We start from the raw sequence: 17,168 nt of genomic DNA on the forward strand, positions 1-17,168 counted from the left end.
CATGACTCAGCTGAAACTTAATAACTGGTTATTTGAGTGGTCAGCCCAGGCGCCCAGCGCCCCAGCCACGGCCGCAGATGACTAATCTACGCGTGACAGCAGCGGTATCACACACTTGCAGCGTGAGACTTCACTTCGCGTTGGTACAAACGAGTAACGATATCTCGTCTTCCTTAGTTTATTCCTTTTTTCTTTCACTCTTTATCCTTCTCCTTCAGGACCGACCATCTCTTACCAACCAAGTCCTAGGTTCACCCATGCGTCATGAGTGACATCCAGGATTTGCTCACAAGGCTTCAGAGCCAAGATCAAGCTCGGAGATCTCATCCAACTGCCACCGCGCCCGATTATCAGGAACCCGCCGTTTCTTCCCCCATCTATTCTCCAGATCCCCATGGGCCTGAACCCCATCACCCTTCTGCGATCATGAGTCCCAATATTCCATCCGCGGCCAACACGCCAGACCCACAATCGACAAGTCGCACTGCGAGCCTCTTGAGCCTCCTTCGGTTCAACCCAGCAACCACCGGCCAGGCTCCCGCAGCACCAGCACGACAACAACAGTTCTCGCCAGAAGAGCAAATGGCGCAGAGCGTGCAGAATATCTATCCGCGAGCTGCGGAACCGTCGAAGGAGAACCGGGCAGTCTCGGCCTCGGACTTGGTGGCATCTTTTTCTAGGATGCCGACAATGCCTCAGCCGGCACAAACATCTCGCACGACCTCTTATCCAACCGATGTTAAGCCTTCAGCGTCTTCTGGATCCTTCCAAGCTCAGGATTATCTCCTCAAACTACTAAACCAAACCGCGAAGCAATCGACTCGGCCGACTCCCCCGGAGACTCAGACACCGAATGACCAGGTGCTAGATACCTCCGAAGATCAATCGACTGGAGAAGATCGCAGCATGGTTGGACATAGTGGAATCGAAGATCTCACCCAAAGTGTGGCGGACTTGAATACGACCGAAGGGACACCGGGCAAAACACCCCACATCTTCGGAGCACAGGAGTCTCCGGCGACAGCGTTCGATATTGAACAACAGCAGAAAGCGCGTGGTAGCCCTTTCACTTACGTCAATCCTTTCGAGCAGCTTTCCGCCCACCCCAAACCGGCCTCCAGAAATGGAACCCCACAATCGCTGTCACGCGCGGATCGAGAACCTTCTGCTTCCCGACAACGTCCACGTGAAAATGGCGATCGGGCAGAAACAGTTTCACAAGCTGTGAGTGAAGTAGGGGAAGCGGTCAAAAAGGAAATCGAATCTGCACTTGACATTACTGCAATCGATACCGTTTATCAGAAAGACGTCGAGGAGACTCAACAAGCTATTAAAGAAGCCGCTCAAGAAGTTGAGCAGGACATCGACGAGAGTGGTGGTAAAGAGGTACTTATGGACGACGGCATGCCCGAACCGATGGCGGAAGCTTTCGACAGCACGATCCGTGACTTTGCTCACCCTCCTCAGGGAGCTGCTAGTCGATCGAGTTCCTCTGTCGAGGAACCACCGAAACAGGCTTCCTACGACGTTATCACCTACAACTTCCCTATGAAGCCCTTCGTCTCGATCACCATCAAAGGATCTACCAAGCCTGCCGTGGAAATTCGGCCGGGCTCGGTGCTGGAGATCGCCCGCTTGAAGAAGGAATTCGATCAAGTGGACCGCAGTCTGATCGCCGCATCGCAGAAGTTCATAATTTACGCCATTCCGAAGAACAATGGGATCCGTGTCATTCAGCAAGACTCTGGCAGCACTCAGCATCTCTTCCAAGAAGTGAAGTCGAGGGTGTTCAACATCGGCCTCTGCGTGTCTAAACACGGTAGCGCTTTGTTGGAGAACGAGACGATTCTTGCCACATCGATCGATGGCAATACACTCTGGGCACAGCTCGCCAACCATAACAGTCCCGAGGGTCGTGCCGATCTCAGTGCCACGCGCTTGGTCTTCCCACCCTTCGGGGTTCAGGATGACCATGCCAGCGCCGGCCAAATCAAGACTCGGGCGAAGCCGAGTTCTCGACACCCCGAGTATTTCGCGATCGCTCGCGGAAAACTTATCCATCTCTTCAAGCCTCATATTGGAGAGGGCTACGTGGTGAAGCAAAGCACCCGGGTTGTTGCTGTCGACGACTGGATCAAGGATCAACCCCGAGCGATCCACATCGGCAAAGCTGGGAAGGATTTCATCTTCTCCGAGGATGATTCGGTCATTGCGTCTTTGGACAAGCAAGGGATTGTGAAATTCTGGGATATCCGCAAGGCGACGTCGGACCGTGATTTCCAAGAAGTCAAGGAGCCGATCACTCAATTTGCTACGACTCGACCGTTCGAGAAAGCATGGCCTACTTCGGTTCTCTTCATTGACAAAGAACGGCCTTACGTTCGAGGCATCGCTCAGCGATACCTCGTCGTCGGCATGAAGCAGAATCACACCCTGCAGCTTTGGGATCTGGCTCTTTTGAAGCCAATCCAGGAGATCAACCTTCCACACAAGTCGGAGAGCGACCCGATCTGCAAAATTGCTTATCACCCCAAATCCAGCACGATTGTCGTGGGGCATCCGACAAGGAACTCCATTTATCTCATCAGTGTCTCCGCACCGAGATACAATATTTCCGCCATGTCCCAAGCCAAGTATCTTGCTCTCATTGCGGCCAATAGCGGCGAGATCCATATCCCGGAATCGACTGCTATTATGAATAGTATCAGGGAGATTTCATTGGGTACCAAGGGCCAGCTTCGAAGCTTCGAGATCCTGAATGAACCGGTTACCGGTTCTCCCGTTGGGACTTTGGAAGGGGAATCCTTGTTTGAACTCTATGTTCTTCATTCCAAGGGCATCACAGCAATTGGCGTCCGCCAGGATGATATGGGCTTGGATGATGATGGAAAGGCGAAGCACACCATTGACGCGGCTTCGGCCGATATCATCGCTATTGAAAATCTCAAAGAAATCCCGCAACGTGGGTCGCAGTCTGAATCCGCTCCCGAGGAACCAACTCGAGGACCTTCTTCATCGGTGAGATCCTCCCGAGAGTCGCGGACCAACCAAGACCAAACGCCGTCTCGAGCTCAACGGAGCGCACCGGCTGGAACGCCATCTGCGGTTGCGTCGACGCTGGCACGCGTGGAAAACAAACAGGATGCGGCGCGGGCTGCAATCATCAATGGAGACAAGGGCGAAAAGGAGAAGGGCGGCGATCGAAGCGAGAGAAGGAAAAAGAAGGCCGCCAAACGTGAAGACGCACAAGTCGAAAATGGCGCGTCGAAAATTGCAATCGCCAACACAACTGCCGACACGGGGGCACCTTCACCTTCACCCTCCGCCTACGCTCTTGCTGCCAAAGCAAAGCAACCACCGACCTCCGCAACGCCTGAGAACATGTCGTCCTACGAACGTTCCATGACGGAATACATCGTTGGCGGGATGAATTCCGCCGTCGATGAAAAGTTGAATCAGCTTTACAAGAACTTCAACAACGAGAGTCGTGTTCAGAATGCATCCAATGCCGCTCGGCACGAGGCGGTCCTTAAGATGGTCGGATCCACTGTGGCAGAAACCACCGAACAGCTTCTTTCCAAGGTCATACAGGAACAAGTCCACAAGGATATCCTTCCACGCCTAGAGAGCGCAGCCCAGACTGCCGTCGAGCGAAGCACAGCGGACCTCTTCGCGAAAGAGCTCAGCAAAGTCACTGCATCGATCCCGAATCACGTTCGTTCTTCCATCGCCAACGCCCTCAATGACCTTGACAAACGCGTCGCGAAGAGCATGTCCGGTCACATCGAAGCGAATCTCACCAAATCGATCCGCGACGCCATGACGCCAGCCTTCGCGAATATGGCCACTGGGACCGCACAGCAGGTTGCAGGCGAGGTCGATCGACGTGTTGGAGAGCATCTGAAGCACTTGGATGCGCGTCACCAGCACGATGCACTCCAACTCGACCAGCTCGTCGGGCTCGTCCGCAACCTTTCGGAGTCACTCATCTCCCTGACGAAGCAGCAGTCGGAGATGCATGCGGAGATGTACGGGGAGATAACTAAGCTGCAACAGAAGCTGGCTACGCTTCCCGAGGGTTCCGTGGTGTCCAGCGGAGCGGCGATGGAACCGCAGGAACTAACGGTGAAGGAGCCGGAAGACCCGGAGATCGAGATGATCACGGCGGAGCTGGGCCAGGGCAAATTCACCGACGCTGCTATAATGGTAAGTATTCTTCGTCTGCCCGCGACGCGATTGTTCGATCTGTGAGCGTGTTCTAACCTTTTCGTTCTAGTGGCTCCAATCCGACAACCAATCCGAGCTCTTCGACCGCGTTTTCATCCGCTTCGGCCCCGAGTTCATCGGGCAGCTCTCCCCGCTCGTCGCCCTCTCCATCTCCGCCGCCATCACCGGCGACCTCGACAACAACCGCAAGGACCGGCTCGACTGGCTCGAGGTGATACTCGCGCACATGAACCCGAACTCAAAGGAGATCGTGCAGTTGCTGCCGAAGATCATGGACGTGCTGGCGAGTCGGCTGCAAGGAGTGTATATGCAGTTGAACGAGGAGAGCCCGACGGATCCGACGCTAAGGAGGCTGAGTGCGTTGGTGAAGAATAGTCGGGAGTTGAAGCAGCACGCTGTGTATATGGGTGGGCAGGAATAAATCAGCGATGATACTGCTCGGAAGGAATGCTCGCGAAGTGTGCTTCGGCAGAAACATGCAAAATAGGTGGATAACAACGTGGCTGGATTTCGGTTTTGTTTTTCATTGTCGGGCGACACAATCATGACCGGAAAATGTCTGATACCTCAGTGCGTTTTTCTCGCTTCATACTATGGCGATACATGGTGATCCTTCATCGAGTGGAAACGCCAATGGAATGGATCCATGGTCGCCGTTTCGGTCTGTCCTTTAAATTTTCGCGCGGCGGCGGATGGGATTAATTTATCAGCAACTCATGAGAGGCCATCCCTACGAAACAGCTTTATGGTGGCCTTCTCGAGGGAACTCGACAAGGTCGCCCCAAGCTTTAGATGGACAGCCTTCACGGTATAAAAGTTCTGGTCAACAGCGGTATTGTATTATCATAGCGAAACAGGATGGCTTTCGGATAATGCAAATAATATGGGATTGCGTAAATTTTACTGCGTGATCAGTTTCGCCTCTCGTTCCGCAACTATTCGATAATGATTCTATACTAGAGTATTCCTCAGTAAGACTGTTTCAGTATCGGCAGGAGACCAGAATGAGACCAGAACGTCTCCACGCTCATCGGTATCCGTCAAATGCTTACGCTCACATCACGGAACGGTAGAACGGTGTCTCATTGTACCATGCGCCCTCAGTTTCTCTTACGACTTCAGTTTCCCTTACGACTTGAAGATCTTCTCGAGTAAATCAAACATGATATCCGCTGCGATCGATTAGCGTCCATTCCACACGAACTCTAGGTATACCACTCACCATGATGCTTCTGGAAGATCAACATCGGCCTTAGCCGCACCGCCGACTCCCCGCTCCCCCCAATGTTCAACCCCACCGTCTTCCCCTTCATCAGCACCTCGTCCCGCCTTGGGCTGTCGAACGCGATGAACGTCCCCTGCCCCTGTCCGCGCAGATTCACGATCTCGCCCGGATACTTCTGGGCGAGCGCCGCAAGCCCGTTGTAGACGTAGTCGCCGACCACCCGCGTGTTCTCTACGAGGTTCAAGCGCTCGATCTCCTCGATGATGGCGCGGAACAGGATCGCACGCGCTGGGTCGCCCATCCAGGTGTTGAACTGGCGGTAGGGGAGGTTCGGGCGCAGGTCGTCGCGGCCGTAGTAGTATCCGGCGGTCTGGGCCTTCTTGCTGAAGGTCACCATGTCGGGGTGCATACCCTCGGGCAGGTTCCAGTGGTCGTGGGCCCAGAACTTGCCGGTGGCGCCGACGCCGGTCTGCACCTCGTCGACGATCAGCAAGATTTCGTTGTCCTTGGTGATCTGGCGCAGGCGCTGGAAGAAGTACGGGGTGGCATGGTTGTCGCCGCCCTCAGACTGGATGGGCTCGATGATCACGGCGGCCACGGGGGACGGGTTGTTCTTCAGGACCTCTTCGACCTCGGCGAGGCAGCGGTCTTCCTCGGTACGATTGAACTCGACGTTCTCGGCCAGCGGGTACTTCAGCGCTGGGAACGGCGCCTGCGGCCACGGGAACGCGGGGATGTCGAGTTTGTGGATCGCCTTGCTGCGGGTTGTGCTCAGGCTCCCGAACAAGCGACCGTGGAAGGCCTTCTTGAACGACAGGATGCTCATGTCAGGGCTACCGGGGCTCTTGTTGTCCATGCAGCTGGACTTCTCCTGCTCCGTGAAATCGACGTGCGGGCCTCCACGCCGCTGGAGGGCCTTCCACATGAACGCAGCCTTGAAGGCGAGCTCGTTGGCATCGGAGCCGGTTGTCCCCGTGAAGACTTGGTGGAGGCCTTTCGGGGCGACGCGGAGGATTCCGCTGTGGAGGATCTCCGCCCAGTCGTGCTGCGGGAAGTTGCCGAGCGCGGGACGGTTGACGAGGGCGGAGGCCATTTCGGGAGAGGTGGCCGCTTTGAGGAGGTTGGGGTTGTTGTAACCAACCGGAATAGAGGCGATTTGGGCGTATCTGAAAGGAACGCATCAGCATTGTACCACGATCGAGAGGTGATGCATCGATAGGGTTGTCACTTACACGTCCAGCAAGACATTCCCATCCAGATCCGCGATGCTTCAATTGGTCAGTCAAACTTCCTTTTCTCGATTCCTTGGAGTGCCATACTAATTGCCAAAGCTCTTCGAAAAATCGGTTATCATGTTCAAGCTCCGTGTATCAAACACCTTGTGCAACTCCTCCGCGGCCGCTTTGCTCTTCGGGCCTGGGATTTCCGTTGTCTTCACAGGGCCCGTAGGCTCGCCCGGCAAGTAAGAAATCTCCGACATGTTTTTGGGTGTCGTAGCGAAGCGTCTGTAATTTGGCACCGATATCGAGGTTATAGGAGAGCTCACGCAGCGGGCGGTATGTCGAGAGAGCTTCGTACCAACGCCCCTCGAGACGATTGGGCGGGCATGGGAGATATAACGGAGGATGGACGACATGGTCAAGGGTTCCCGCACGAGAATCAGACGTCTACTTCGGAGAGCAGCCCAGCAATTCGTATATGCAGGACGGGGGTATGCATGAAAGAAATAGATGAAGAGTGCATGTATCGCGACTTCGCGAGGTATGAGAGGAGGAGCTCCCCCGGCGTATGCGGAGTGATAGATTGCCAGGACAAGGTTATGCCGTCAATAGGCGAGAAGGCGAGATGGGTGTTGGTGGGGTCAATGGACGATAGCGGGGGAATGTAGCGTCTCCTCAGTCCTCACGCTCCTTTCTTAGCTCTCTATCATCACTAGAAGCTGTTAGTAAAGGTGGTTACCATGCATCTGCCTTGCACACTGCAAAGCTTATCCGCTTATCACCATCTCATCAATAGTCATCACACCAATGAACTAGCCACCCGGTTTCGTCTCCCGCTCCCGGTCGCATCCACTTACCGTACACGGTATCGCGTGCCGGTAAAGGCGTCCTGACCCTGTAACGCGGTCGACATCGGGGACTTCGGGCGGGGATCCATGCGTTGTCGGAATGAATTCCTTGGACAGCGGGCCGTTCATCGGACCCGGGATGTCAGCTTTCGTTGGGATAGGACCGCCTCCACCGAGCCCGTGACCTGAGGACGGGTAAAAGAACCACTCGGATCAGAGGGAGGACTCGATTTTAGGAATACACGGACGGTTTGGATGGTTAGAGAAGAAGGACACATTACTTTGTCGTACTCTGTAGGTACTAAGGTGAAAAGGTAGACGAGACTTGAGACTGCTTGCTGTCCTTTCAGCATGGGTATACCGGAATGCCTGTCGGCGTCGGAACGGTCCCTTTCCCCAGAAACCCCATCGGATGCATCTCAATTCCCACGCAACGCCCCCTGAAATTATATCCCTCTCCATCGCTATGGAAACGTAAATCAAGCGGTTTCCGTGCCCCCGAATACATCCGAAAAGGAACCCCAACTGTTCCGTGATCTGCTCGCATCACTGCTTCAACCCAAGCATCCTCAGCCGCTCCTCGCTCATGCCCTCGAAGTGCTGGCGTCCCCGATCGTCGCTCTCCCGCTCACAGCTGCCATTCGTGCTCGGCGTCGCCAGCTGCACGGGGCTGGGGCCGCGAATCATGCCTTCCTTGCCTGGTGGTATCCCATTATGTTCGCTGGCTCCGTTCCGCTCCTCGTGTTCAACCGTTCCATTTCCGTCCTCGTGTGCGGGGCGCGGCAGATCGTCTCCGCCGACCATTCCGGCCATCTCGGCATCCTTGTCCGCTTCATCTGCAGGAGTCAGCACGTCCTCCTCTGCAGGTGGAGGAGGCGGAGGTGGAGGAGGAGGAGTGTCCATTTTCTGTCGTTTGCCCTCCGATGTGCCTCTCTCCACGTCTTCTGGGCTTGCTCCCGCCGTGGCTTCGCCTTCATCATCTCGTTTCCGCTTCCGATCCGGTGACGATGGCGTCTCTTCTGGCTCACCATCGTCCTCGTCGTCGGAAATGTCGTTGAGCATGTCATTCTCGTCGTCGAGATCGGCATCTTGTGGGGTTCCGTTCCCTGCCGTCGACTTCATCGCACGGCCAGCTACGAAAGCGAGAAGGCTCTCGGGAACGGGATCGGTGGGTGTTGTGGAACCATCCTGCTTCTTGGGTTCCTTATTTTCCTTGGCCTTCTTTTCGGCCTTGCGCTTATCATGATCGCGTTTCTTCGCTACGGCCTTGTCGAAGAAGTCTTTGACGAATTTCTTGATGTGGGACTCTTGCTTCTCGGTAAGCTTGGTGGGGTCGGTGATACGGTTGTTCTTGTAGTCAGAGGCGACGATTTTCTTGTTGATCTGCATGGGTCAGCTGACAGTATCGAAGCACCTCACTTCTCCCTTAAACTCACCTCTTTCGCAAAGCGCTTCAAGTCATCCGATGGCAGCTTCTTGGCATATCGTTTCATGGCGTCTTTAATGACCGACTTGAAGATGGTGTTCTCATAGAGCTTCATCTGCTTGTCCTTGCTGTAGCTCTTCCACTTCTCCGACTTCCGTTTGGCGCGTTCCCGTTCCTTGTCAAGCTTCGCCTCGTCTTTCCTCCGCTGTTCCTCCTCCCGCTCCTTATCCGCGGTGCTTGGCGTGGTCGTTTCCTTGCTCTGCACAATGCCTTGAATGATCGCTTGTAGTTTCTGGGTATCGGTGACGGCTTTGTTCGGGGGCGGAGGTGGTGGTTGTGGAACGCCTGCAGGCTGCGTGGGAAAGGTCCAGGTCGTCTCGCCAGTGCCACTGTAATAGTACGTTCGGCCGTTGGCTTGCGCGACAAACCAACCCGGCGGAAGTTGATTTCGGGGAGGAGGTGGTCGATGTGGAGGACGATAAGAGCCCGTCCGTTGCGACATGCTGCCTCGAGGCCCGGTTGGTGCAGACGGCCCTCGCGGGGGTGAACGAGAGCGTGATCGAGATCTTGACCGTGATCGAGCCCGTACATTTCGGCGATCGTCGGCGAAGGACTTGTTTGGGGTGGGGGTAGAAGCAGCAGCGTTGGGATCGCGTTTGATGCGAGGGATGCGGTAGCCGACTTGCAGTTGTGACCAGAGCCCAAGGATCTCTGTCGCTTGCTTTTCCACCCGCTCATCTCCACATGTTTTCAGCTTCTCCACGGTTTCCTCGATCTTCGAGTCCTGAACCTTGTTTCGGGTGATTCGAGGTAGACGGAACAGGATATCGAGGACTTGGAGACACACATTGTGATCGTCGATCCACATGGCCAGGGTGGTCTTGAGGATCCGGTATCCGTGCATTTTGACGACGCGGTTCGTGACTTTCTCATCTTCGCATCGCTGGACGCGGCCGAGCAGCTTGACAGCGATCCATTTCTCCTTGCACTGCATGAGGGTCGCCATAACCTTGGTAACACCGCCCTCATCGAGAGATCGGGGCTGCAGGCTATCCACGTAGTCCTCATCGTCTTCAGCCACCTTCTTCTTCCTGGGCTTCTTAGGAGCTGCAAAGTCCCAGCCATCCTCCTCATCGATACCAAGCGCCTCAATAGTCGCATGCGACAATTTCGTGCCTGCGTCGGTTTGCGTCTTGCCACCAATGAAACCGGTGCAGTTCGGTTCGGCACAATAGCAAGGTTGAGGGTCAGCACCATAACGGTCGACGTTGTAGTTGAAGACGAGCTCTTCACCCGCTTTGATGTTGCGCTCCGCGAAGATGCCCATGCGGAGCTTATCGCCCACCACCCACTTGTCCACGTAACAATTCGGGTTGCAAGAATGATTGCAAAATCGTCCAAGGTTGCCTCGCTTCGTAGCATCGACGAATTCGCCTTTGCTCAGCGACATGAAATAGAAATGCTTGATGCCCGCTTCATCATATTGGATCATGCGGCGTCGGAAAGCGCCTTCCTGGATCACCTCGCCAATATACTCGAAGATGAACTCCTGTTCCTTCAGATCTGTATTCGCTCGTAGACCAAAGCCTTTCTTTTCCGTTTTGATGACTGAGACATCGGCGAATTGTCGTTTTTGGAACCGGAGGTTTTGGCAGTCGATCCCGCACCCGCAGTCACCGGTGCACTCCATCTTGGTGGCGCGATTAATGCAATCCGAATCTTCACCACAGGCATGATTAACTCTGGTGATGGGGTCTGGAGCCAGTGTCAGTGAGTCCTTTGAAGAATATCATCAATAATTATCTTGGGGGAGTGACTTACCCCACTCTTCAGCGCAGTCGCACTCTAGCGCCGGCTCGGTATAGCCCAAATACTTCGCAGAATACTGGCAATCATTGATCACCTCAAAATGAGTGCATGCCTCATCCGTGGAGTCAGGTAAATGGTCGAATAATGGCGGTGGTCTCGCCACGACCTTCTTCGATGATGTTCGCGATAATCTTGGTGCCTTTCCTGGCTCCATCTTGAGTGCGATGTCGCCACCGATGGTTTGTTCGGTGTCGGATTCAGGATGTTCGAGAGGAGTAGATGATGGGCTTTCGCCCTTCGGGGGAGGGGATCGTGATGAACCAGATTGTGATGGAGCGCGCGAGCCGTTTTCACTTTTCACTTCCGGCTTGAATAGAGGGGCGCCATTGATGTGCGGAGTGGAAGAGCTTTCCCGGCTGACGGGTGGCTCGCCATTCACTGTGTCAGTCTCAGGCACATGGTCGGCGTTCGGGCCATCTTCCTCCTTGATATTCATCTCTCGGACCTCCAGCTCCAATTCCTTCTCCAATTCCCTTTCCTCCTTGTGGTCCGACATGGTGGATGAAGCGATCGAAAGGGGCTGGATGAATAAGGTGCGCGGTTGTGTAGTGGTAGATCCGATCGATCAGCGGGTAGAAGAGAAGGTAGGTAGTGTTGCGAACAGGATTTATCGTGGATTGGTGAACCAAGGGGAAGGGACAACGGCGGGAGAAAACCAGATCTTGGACGGCCGGAATCGAGATCCCAACCCAAATTTCATGCGTCCCGCACAGCAGCTATCCTCATTAAATCCCCCAGTGATCCTCTGCAATCCTCTATGATCCTGTTCTGCCTCATGCGCTCGTGGTATGACCGCGCCTGGGGGGAATGTGTCGACGTGGTGACAGGACAATGGGCTGCGAAGGTAGGAACTGCTGCAGCAACTCCAACCGGTTCAACCGCCGTATGGTCTCTCAGGACTCTTATCCCCGTTCAATACCCAATCCGAATAGTAATACTGGTGAAATCTCTTATAATGAGCGACCGCATTCAACAGCGCTGACCGGGTAAAGTGTGTAGGAGCCGTGGTTTTGTGAGCGCGGCGTAAGCACCATCTCAGTCTGTTGTCATTGTTCGGATAACGGTCGGTATCCTTCGCGGGATAGTGGATGCAATCGATTGTCGGCCTTCTGATACACGGTCTCAGATTCCTCCGCGATTCTCACGAGGAAGCGTGGTGCTGGATTGTCAAAAGAAGGGTTCGACACATTCGAAGGGAAGATGGCGAATGGCTTTCCACTTTCCAGGGCTTAACCCGAATACGGCAAAGCTCGGATTTTACACCAGACGCCAGACATCAACCATCGCCCCCTCAAATCATTCCTGAGCGTGCAATTCTACCCTTCTACACAAGAATTTGGCTGATAAAACAGGTTCTCCTATTGTCTCTGTATAATCAATGTGCCCTACAGACCAAATTATTCCCTCGTGATGCTCGTGTTCCCCCATAACCCGCTATGCAGTACCGACCCTCGCCTCCAGCCGTTCCCCTCAGCCCTTGGACCCTTACCGTTTCGGAGCTGGAAACTCGTCCTCCAGCACCAAGCTCGCCTTCACATTCATACTCAGCAGCTCCTGAATCAGCAACTTCGCGGCATATGGCAACGTCATCCGCACCATGCCTTTGGAGCTCTCGCACGTCTGACACCAGCCTTTATACCCCATCATCCCGCACACTTCGCAGATATCGCACTCGTGGGCATCGCTGCTGATCATCAGCCGCTCTAGCAACAGTTGGCTCGCTCCATACGCAATCAAACAATCGCGCTCCATCTCTCCCAGCCGCAGCCCACCATCCCTTGATCGACCTTCTGTGGGCTGTCGCGTCAGGATGGCACGAGGACCTCGGGCTCGCGCGTGCATCTTGTCTTGGACCATGTGCTTGAGCTTCTGATAGTAGATCGGCCCGGTAAAGACATAGGCAGGTAGACATTCGCCGGTGATCCCGCTGGTCAGCCCGTCCTTCCCCGCGTAACTAAACCCGTGCTGGACGAGGATGTCCGCCATGTCCTCGATCTTACTGCCGCCAAACGCCGTGCCGTATCCGAAATCGCCAGACATCACGCCCGCTTTTCCGGCGACGAGCTCGAGCATCTTGCCGACCGTCATGCGCGATGGGAAACCGTGTGGGTTCATGATGACGTCCGGGACGACGCCTTTGTCCGAGAACGGCATGTCGGCTTGCTCGGCGATGAGGCCGACGACGCCCTTTTGCCCGTGGCGGGAGGAGAACTTGTCACCGAGTTCGGGGATCCGGGTCTGTCGGGTTTGGATCTTGATAATGGTCGCGTCGCTTTCGTTGAGGGTGAACATGACTTTGTCAATATAGCAGGGGTCCGGGAGCTTGTACGATAAGAAGGTGTTACGGTACTCGGTGTTTCGTGAGTTGGAGACCACGCTCAAACCCGCGGTGGTGTTCACGGGCGTTTGTTTGAGGAGGATGAAGTGGTCTTTTTCGACCTTCTCTCCAACTTCGACGCACCCGTCTCTTCCGATTTTCTCGAACCGTCGTTCTCCTTCTACTCGTGACTGCTCATTGATCCGTTCCATGCTTCCGCTGTGGTATTTCTTGAGAGGCGTGCTGACCTTTCGGAAGACTTGACATCTGCCAAACCCTCGGTCGCATGATGCCTTGTTCAAGACGAGAGCGTCCTCGATGTCGTAGCCTGAGTAGGACATAACCGCAACGGTAGCATTCTGTCCGGCTGGCAGCTTGTCGTATTTGATCAACTCGATCGTTCGAGTCTTGCACATTGGTTTCTGAGGGTATACCATGAGGTACAATAATGTATCGATTCGGTTGAACTGATTATATGCAATGGCACCGATGGCTTGCTTGCCCATTGCACATTGGTAGGTATTTCGGGGTGATTGATTGTGGTGAGGGTAAGGGATGAGACCTGCAACGGCACCGAGAAGGGTGAACGGTTCAATCTCAAGATGAGTGGTTGTAGCGTCAATATCTGGTTCGTAGATGGCAATGTTCGAGTCGTTCTCTTCGTTGACATCGAGGTACTCGACTACTCCGCAGGACAAGAAGTCATCGAAAGCCATGGTGCCTTTCCGTAGCGCGTCGAGGTGTTTCGCTGTGACTCGCGACTTCGAATTCTCCACCACGATGAGAGGTCTGCAAATACGTCCTTCATCCGTGGCAATGTGAACCGCGTTATAATGGTGGTTGATATGAATGCTCACGAATTCGGAAATCTTCCCCATCCTCCGGAATTTCCGAAATGCGTTGAGATACCGCTTCGGTTGCTGAGTAAGGGCGAGGGGGGTCCCGTTGATGAAGACGATATAGGATCCATCCTTGTACATCTCCTCCCCGCTCGCGGTAGTAACATCTTCAGCTCCAAGGATGAAGACAAGCTTTCGTACGGGTTCTTCGTCATCTTCGGTGGTGATGTGGGTCATCAGCGCCAGATTCTTGACCAGACCGCAGGCTTCTCCTTCCGGAGTATCGGCCGGACATAACATCCCGAATTGAGATGGCTGGAGAGCACGAGGACCGCTGACTTTTCGTGTCTTTTCGAACTGACTGGATATTCTCGTCATCATTCCAAGCGCGCTTATATAACTCAGACGGCTGAGGACGTGAGTAACTCCTGCTCGCTCCATCTTGAACCGCTTGAGACTCCAATTTCCCGTAGAAATGGCCCTTTCCATTCCCTGTGTGATGCTTCCCACATGAAGACTGAGGAAATCTCCTGCATCAAACGAAGCGCCTCGATTCGTTTTCCCGAGGACTTTGTCGACCCTTAGCTTGAATTCGTGATTGAATCTCTTGAAATGGTCCTCGAACAGCAGCGAGAGCATCTGTCCGGCAAGTTCGAGCCTCTTATTTCCGACATAGTCACGATCGTCGATAAGTGTGGGATCGTGCATAGTCATCAGAACTCTTCGGACCATAAATGCAATGTAGATGGCCTTCGGTTTGAAGTTCATCCCTAAAACCGGTACATGCGTAATGATGATGGAAGCGAGCGCCTCCATAGCTTCGTGTTGGTGGTTTCGTTTTTGGGACGTTCCCACAGGTTTTCTCATGATCCTGACTCGGCTGCCAATATATTCCAAGGCCTGGACTTGGGTGAAGACCTCTTCTCGTACGGCATCTTCGAAGTTGATGGCGAAGAAGTCTTGGTAGATGACATCTGCTCCTGCGACTAGACCCATGATTTCTTGATCAGACTGTATTCCCATCGCTTTCAGAATAATGACGATTGGGACATCCTCTTGGAGAATGTTGTGCTTGAGGAATATATGGCCCTTCTTCAGCAGCACATAGGTCTTGGACTTCCTCTCGTGTGTTGAGCTGGTGACCGACGCCTGGATTATGCCTTTCATCGCTTCCACGATAACTCGGTTTTTGCTGAGTTGCTCCTGCACGAGAATAACTTTCTCTTGACCACGAACAATGAAGTATCCGCCGGGGTCAATTGAGCATTCGTTAAGGCCGGCAAGCTCGGCATCCGTACGGTCACTCAGAGTGCAAATTTTGCTTCGCAACATGACCGGCAATCTTGCAACGCGGACATTTCTCCGTCTGACAGCATGTTTGTCCCGCTTGTATACAATGTCGACTACCACAGGAGCCGAGTATGTCATGTCTCGAAGTCGGCATTCGTTCGGGGTGACGCTGGATTTGCCAGCGAATCGCTCGTTGTTGTCTTCCTCGACACGATTTGGCGCAAGCACTCGGATATCCTCATATCTATCGTACCGGGTTAGCCAGTCTTCGTGTGTATTGCCTCTCCGTATTATCTTACTTGAGGAACCACCTGCTGTCCACATCGCTTCGCACATATTGGTTGGCTTTGACAATGTTCTTCAGCTCAACGTCGACGAAGTAATTGAAGCTGTCGATGTGCTGCTTCACGAGCCCTTTGACCTGGAGGAAGGCCGGCAGTAGATTCCACTTATCCCGTGCGGTGTCGATGGGGTCTGTCAAATGCTTGCCGTCGTAGAAAGGTTTCAGAAGCTCGTCGAATTCCACCTGCCGTTTTGGCCCCGGCGCTGAAGTTGCAGCAGAATGAGTCGGTTGTGGTCCGTTTTGTGATGCTTCGAACATTGCTCCACCTTGGTCCGCCTTCGGTTTCGCCCGTGGTGCCCGTTTCTTCGCTGTTTTCTGCTCCGCCTACGTCTTGTGAGTAGATTGACAAAGTGAGGCAATTGGGAAAGAATCGTACCTGGGCAGAACTCTCTGGAGCCTCTGCAGGAATTTCGGCCGCAGCCGCCTTCCGCGCCTTCGGAGGCATCTTAGACGGTGATCGTAAACCTCCCCTCGTGCTCAGGATCGAAAGTCAATTTCATCAGCCCTATGACTTCGGAAAGAAAATCGAGCTCGGTGGTATTATAAATGGTGAGCCAGAATCTTTGATGGCACTAATACTGTATGGCAGGGATTGTCGTTCGTGGTGGGGTTGAGGGATGGATTTGATTGGCTCCCTGAATCTTGTTCTATTCCTATGATCGCGATCTGATATTTGGAGTCTCAGAGTCAAATCCGAATGCCATTCACTTCCGCCCTGATAATTCAGACTGGGTCCCGTGACCGCTTTATGTCGCTCTAGAGAGAGCTAGATCATGAAGTAATATTGAGTACGCCCGCGTAGGAACATAGTTACCTCCGATTCGCTCTAGGCTGCTCCCTCGGCGTCATCCAGTCATTCAACCGTGAATATCAATTTCTCCAGAGTGTACGGAGTACAACTTTCCTCAAAGCATCACTGTACTCATTTTACAAGGATCTCTGGGACAGAGAGTTGATGGTGCACCCAACTATTTAGATGTCGAGCACGCGCTTTACTTGGTCCAGATTAGGATCTGCGTTGCGAACAGCCAACCGCAGTCAAGCACATATTCAAGTTGGCTAATTAGTGATGCATTGGAATTTGGAAGTCTGGAATTGTATGGTTCCTTACAAAATGAATTTCAACAATGGTGGTATATTCGGAAATGTTAGTCAAGTCATCGACCCAATAACCGTTCCAGGATTTGGTCCGGACAACCATTTGATGCATTGGCTGGATTGAGATATGCAGTCCTTTTGTGTCTCCTCCGATAGTAAATCATTATTAATATTAATAATGGTCGAAATCGGTCTACATTTCACCTTGAACTTTCCATCCAGGAACTCCTCCTCTGTGTCGTGCTGACACCTCCACTGTACTGTCCTTGTCGTGCAGCCACCAATGATGCTCCGGACTTTGAGACATGCAACTGAGCCTTCATCCGAACCAAGTCGAGTACATTATTACGATCCAGCCGTTACAAAGCTTTTTCTCCATCACCTTTTTTACATCCTAGAGACGAACGGAACAAACACGATCGAGATCAAAGGCCCCAGCTGACGAAGGTCCGATACCCCGTCGTTG

The 17,168-nt window shown here is 53.6% G+C and overlaps 4 protein-coding genes across 4 annotated transcripts; 1 reads left to right on the forward strand and 3 right to left on the reverse strand.

Annotated features, from left to right (window-relative positions):
• Window positions 1-264: 264 nt before the first annotated feature.
• On the forward strand, window positions 265-4,772 carry P152DRAFT_438588 (uncharacterized protein; the record flags this gene model as incomplete). The annotated part of the gene is made up of 3 exons (XM_033677615.1): window positions 265-909; window positions 1,009-4,206; window positions 4,277-4,772. 3 exons carry the CDS (start codon window positions 265-267, stop codon window positions 4,646-4,648), a joined length of 4,215 nt encoding a protein of 1,404 aa, XP_033532562.1. The 3' UTR covers window positions 4,649-4,772.
• Window positions 4,773-5,042: 270 nt separating this feature from the next.
• On the reverse strand, window positions 5,043-7,369 carry P152DRAFT_459810 (4-aminobutyrate aminotransferase). Its single transcript, XM_033679760.1, has 4 exons — window positions 6,772-7,369; window positions 6,685-6,720; window positions 5,450-6,618; window positions 5,043-5,399 (listed from the first exon to the last, which is right to left on the reverse strand). The coding sequence occupies exons 1-4, from the start codon at window positions 6,930-6,932 to the stop codon at window positions 5,356-5,358; spliced, it is 1,410 nt and encodes a 469-aa protein (XP_033532563.1). The 5' UTR covers window positions 6,933-7,369; the 3' UTR covers window positions 5,043-5,355.
• Window positions 7,370-8,066: 697 nt separating this feature from the next.
• Window positions 8,067-11,311, reverse strand: P152DRAFT_475002 (uncharacterized protein; the record flags this gene model as incomplete). The annotated part of the gene is made up of 3 exons (XM_033681379.1): window positions 8,067-8,903; window positions 8,957-10,701; window positions 10,768-11,311. The coding sequence occupies 3 exons, from the start codon at window positions 11,309-11,311 to the stop codon at window positions 8,067-8,069; spliced, it is 3,126 nt and encodes a 1,041-aa protein (XP_033532564.1).
• A 989-nt stretch (window positions 11,312-12,300) lies between these two features.
• P152DRAFT_399919 (DNA-directed RNA polymerase III polypeptide) lies at window positions 12,301-15,862 on the reverse strand (the record flags this gene model as incomplete). The annotated part of the gene is made up of 2 exons (XM_033676542.1): window positions 12,301-15,505; window positions 15,561-15,862. 2 exons carry the CDS (start codon window positions 15,860-15,862, stop codon window positions 12,301-12,303), a joined length of 3,507 nt encoding a protein of 1,168 aa, XP_033532565.1.
• Between the last annotated feature and the right edge of the window lie 1,306 nt (window positions 15,863-17,168).

The sequence above is a fragment of the Eremomyces bilateralis genome (assembly GCF_010015585.1).
Source record: "Eremomyces bilateralis CBS 781.70 unplaced genomic scaffold P152scaffold_15, whole genome shotgun sequence".
NCBI lineage: Eukaryota > Fungi > Ascomycota > Dothideomycetes > Eremomycetales > Eremomycetaceae > Eremomyces > Eremomyces bilateralis.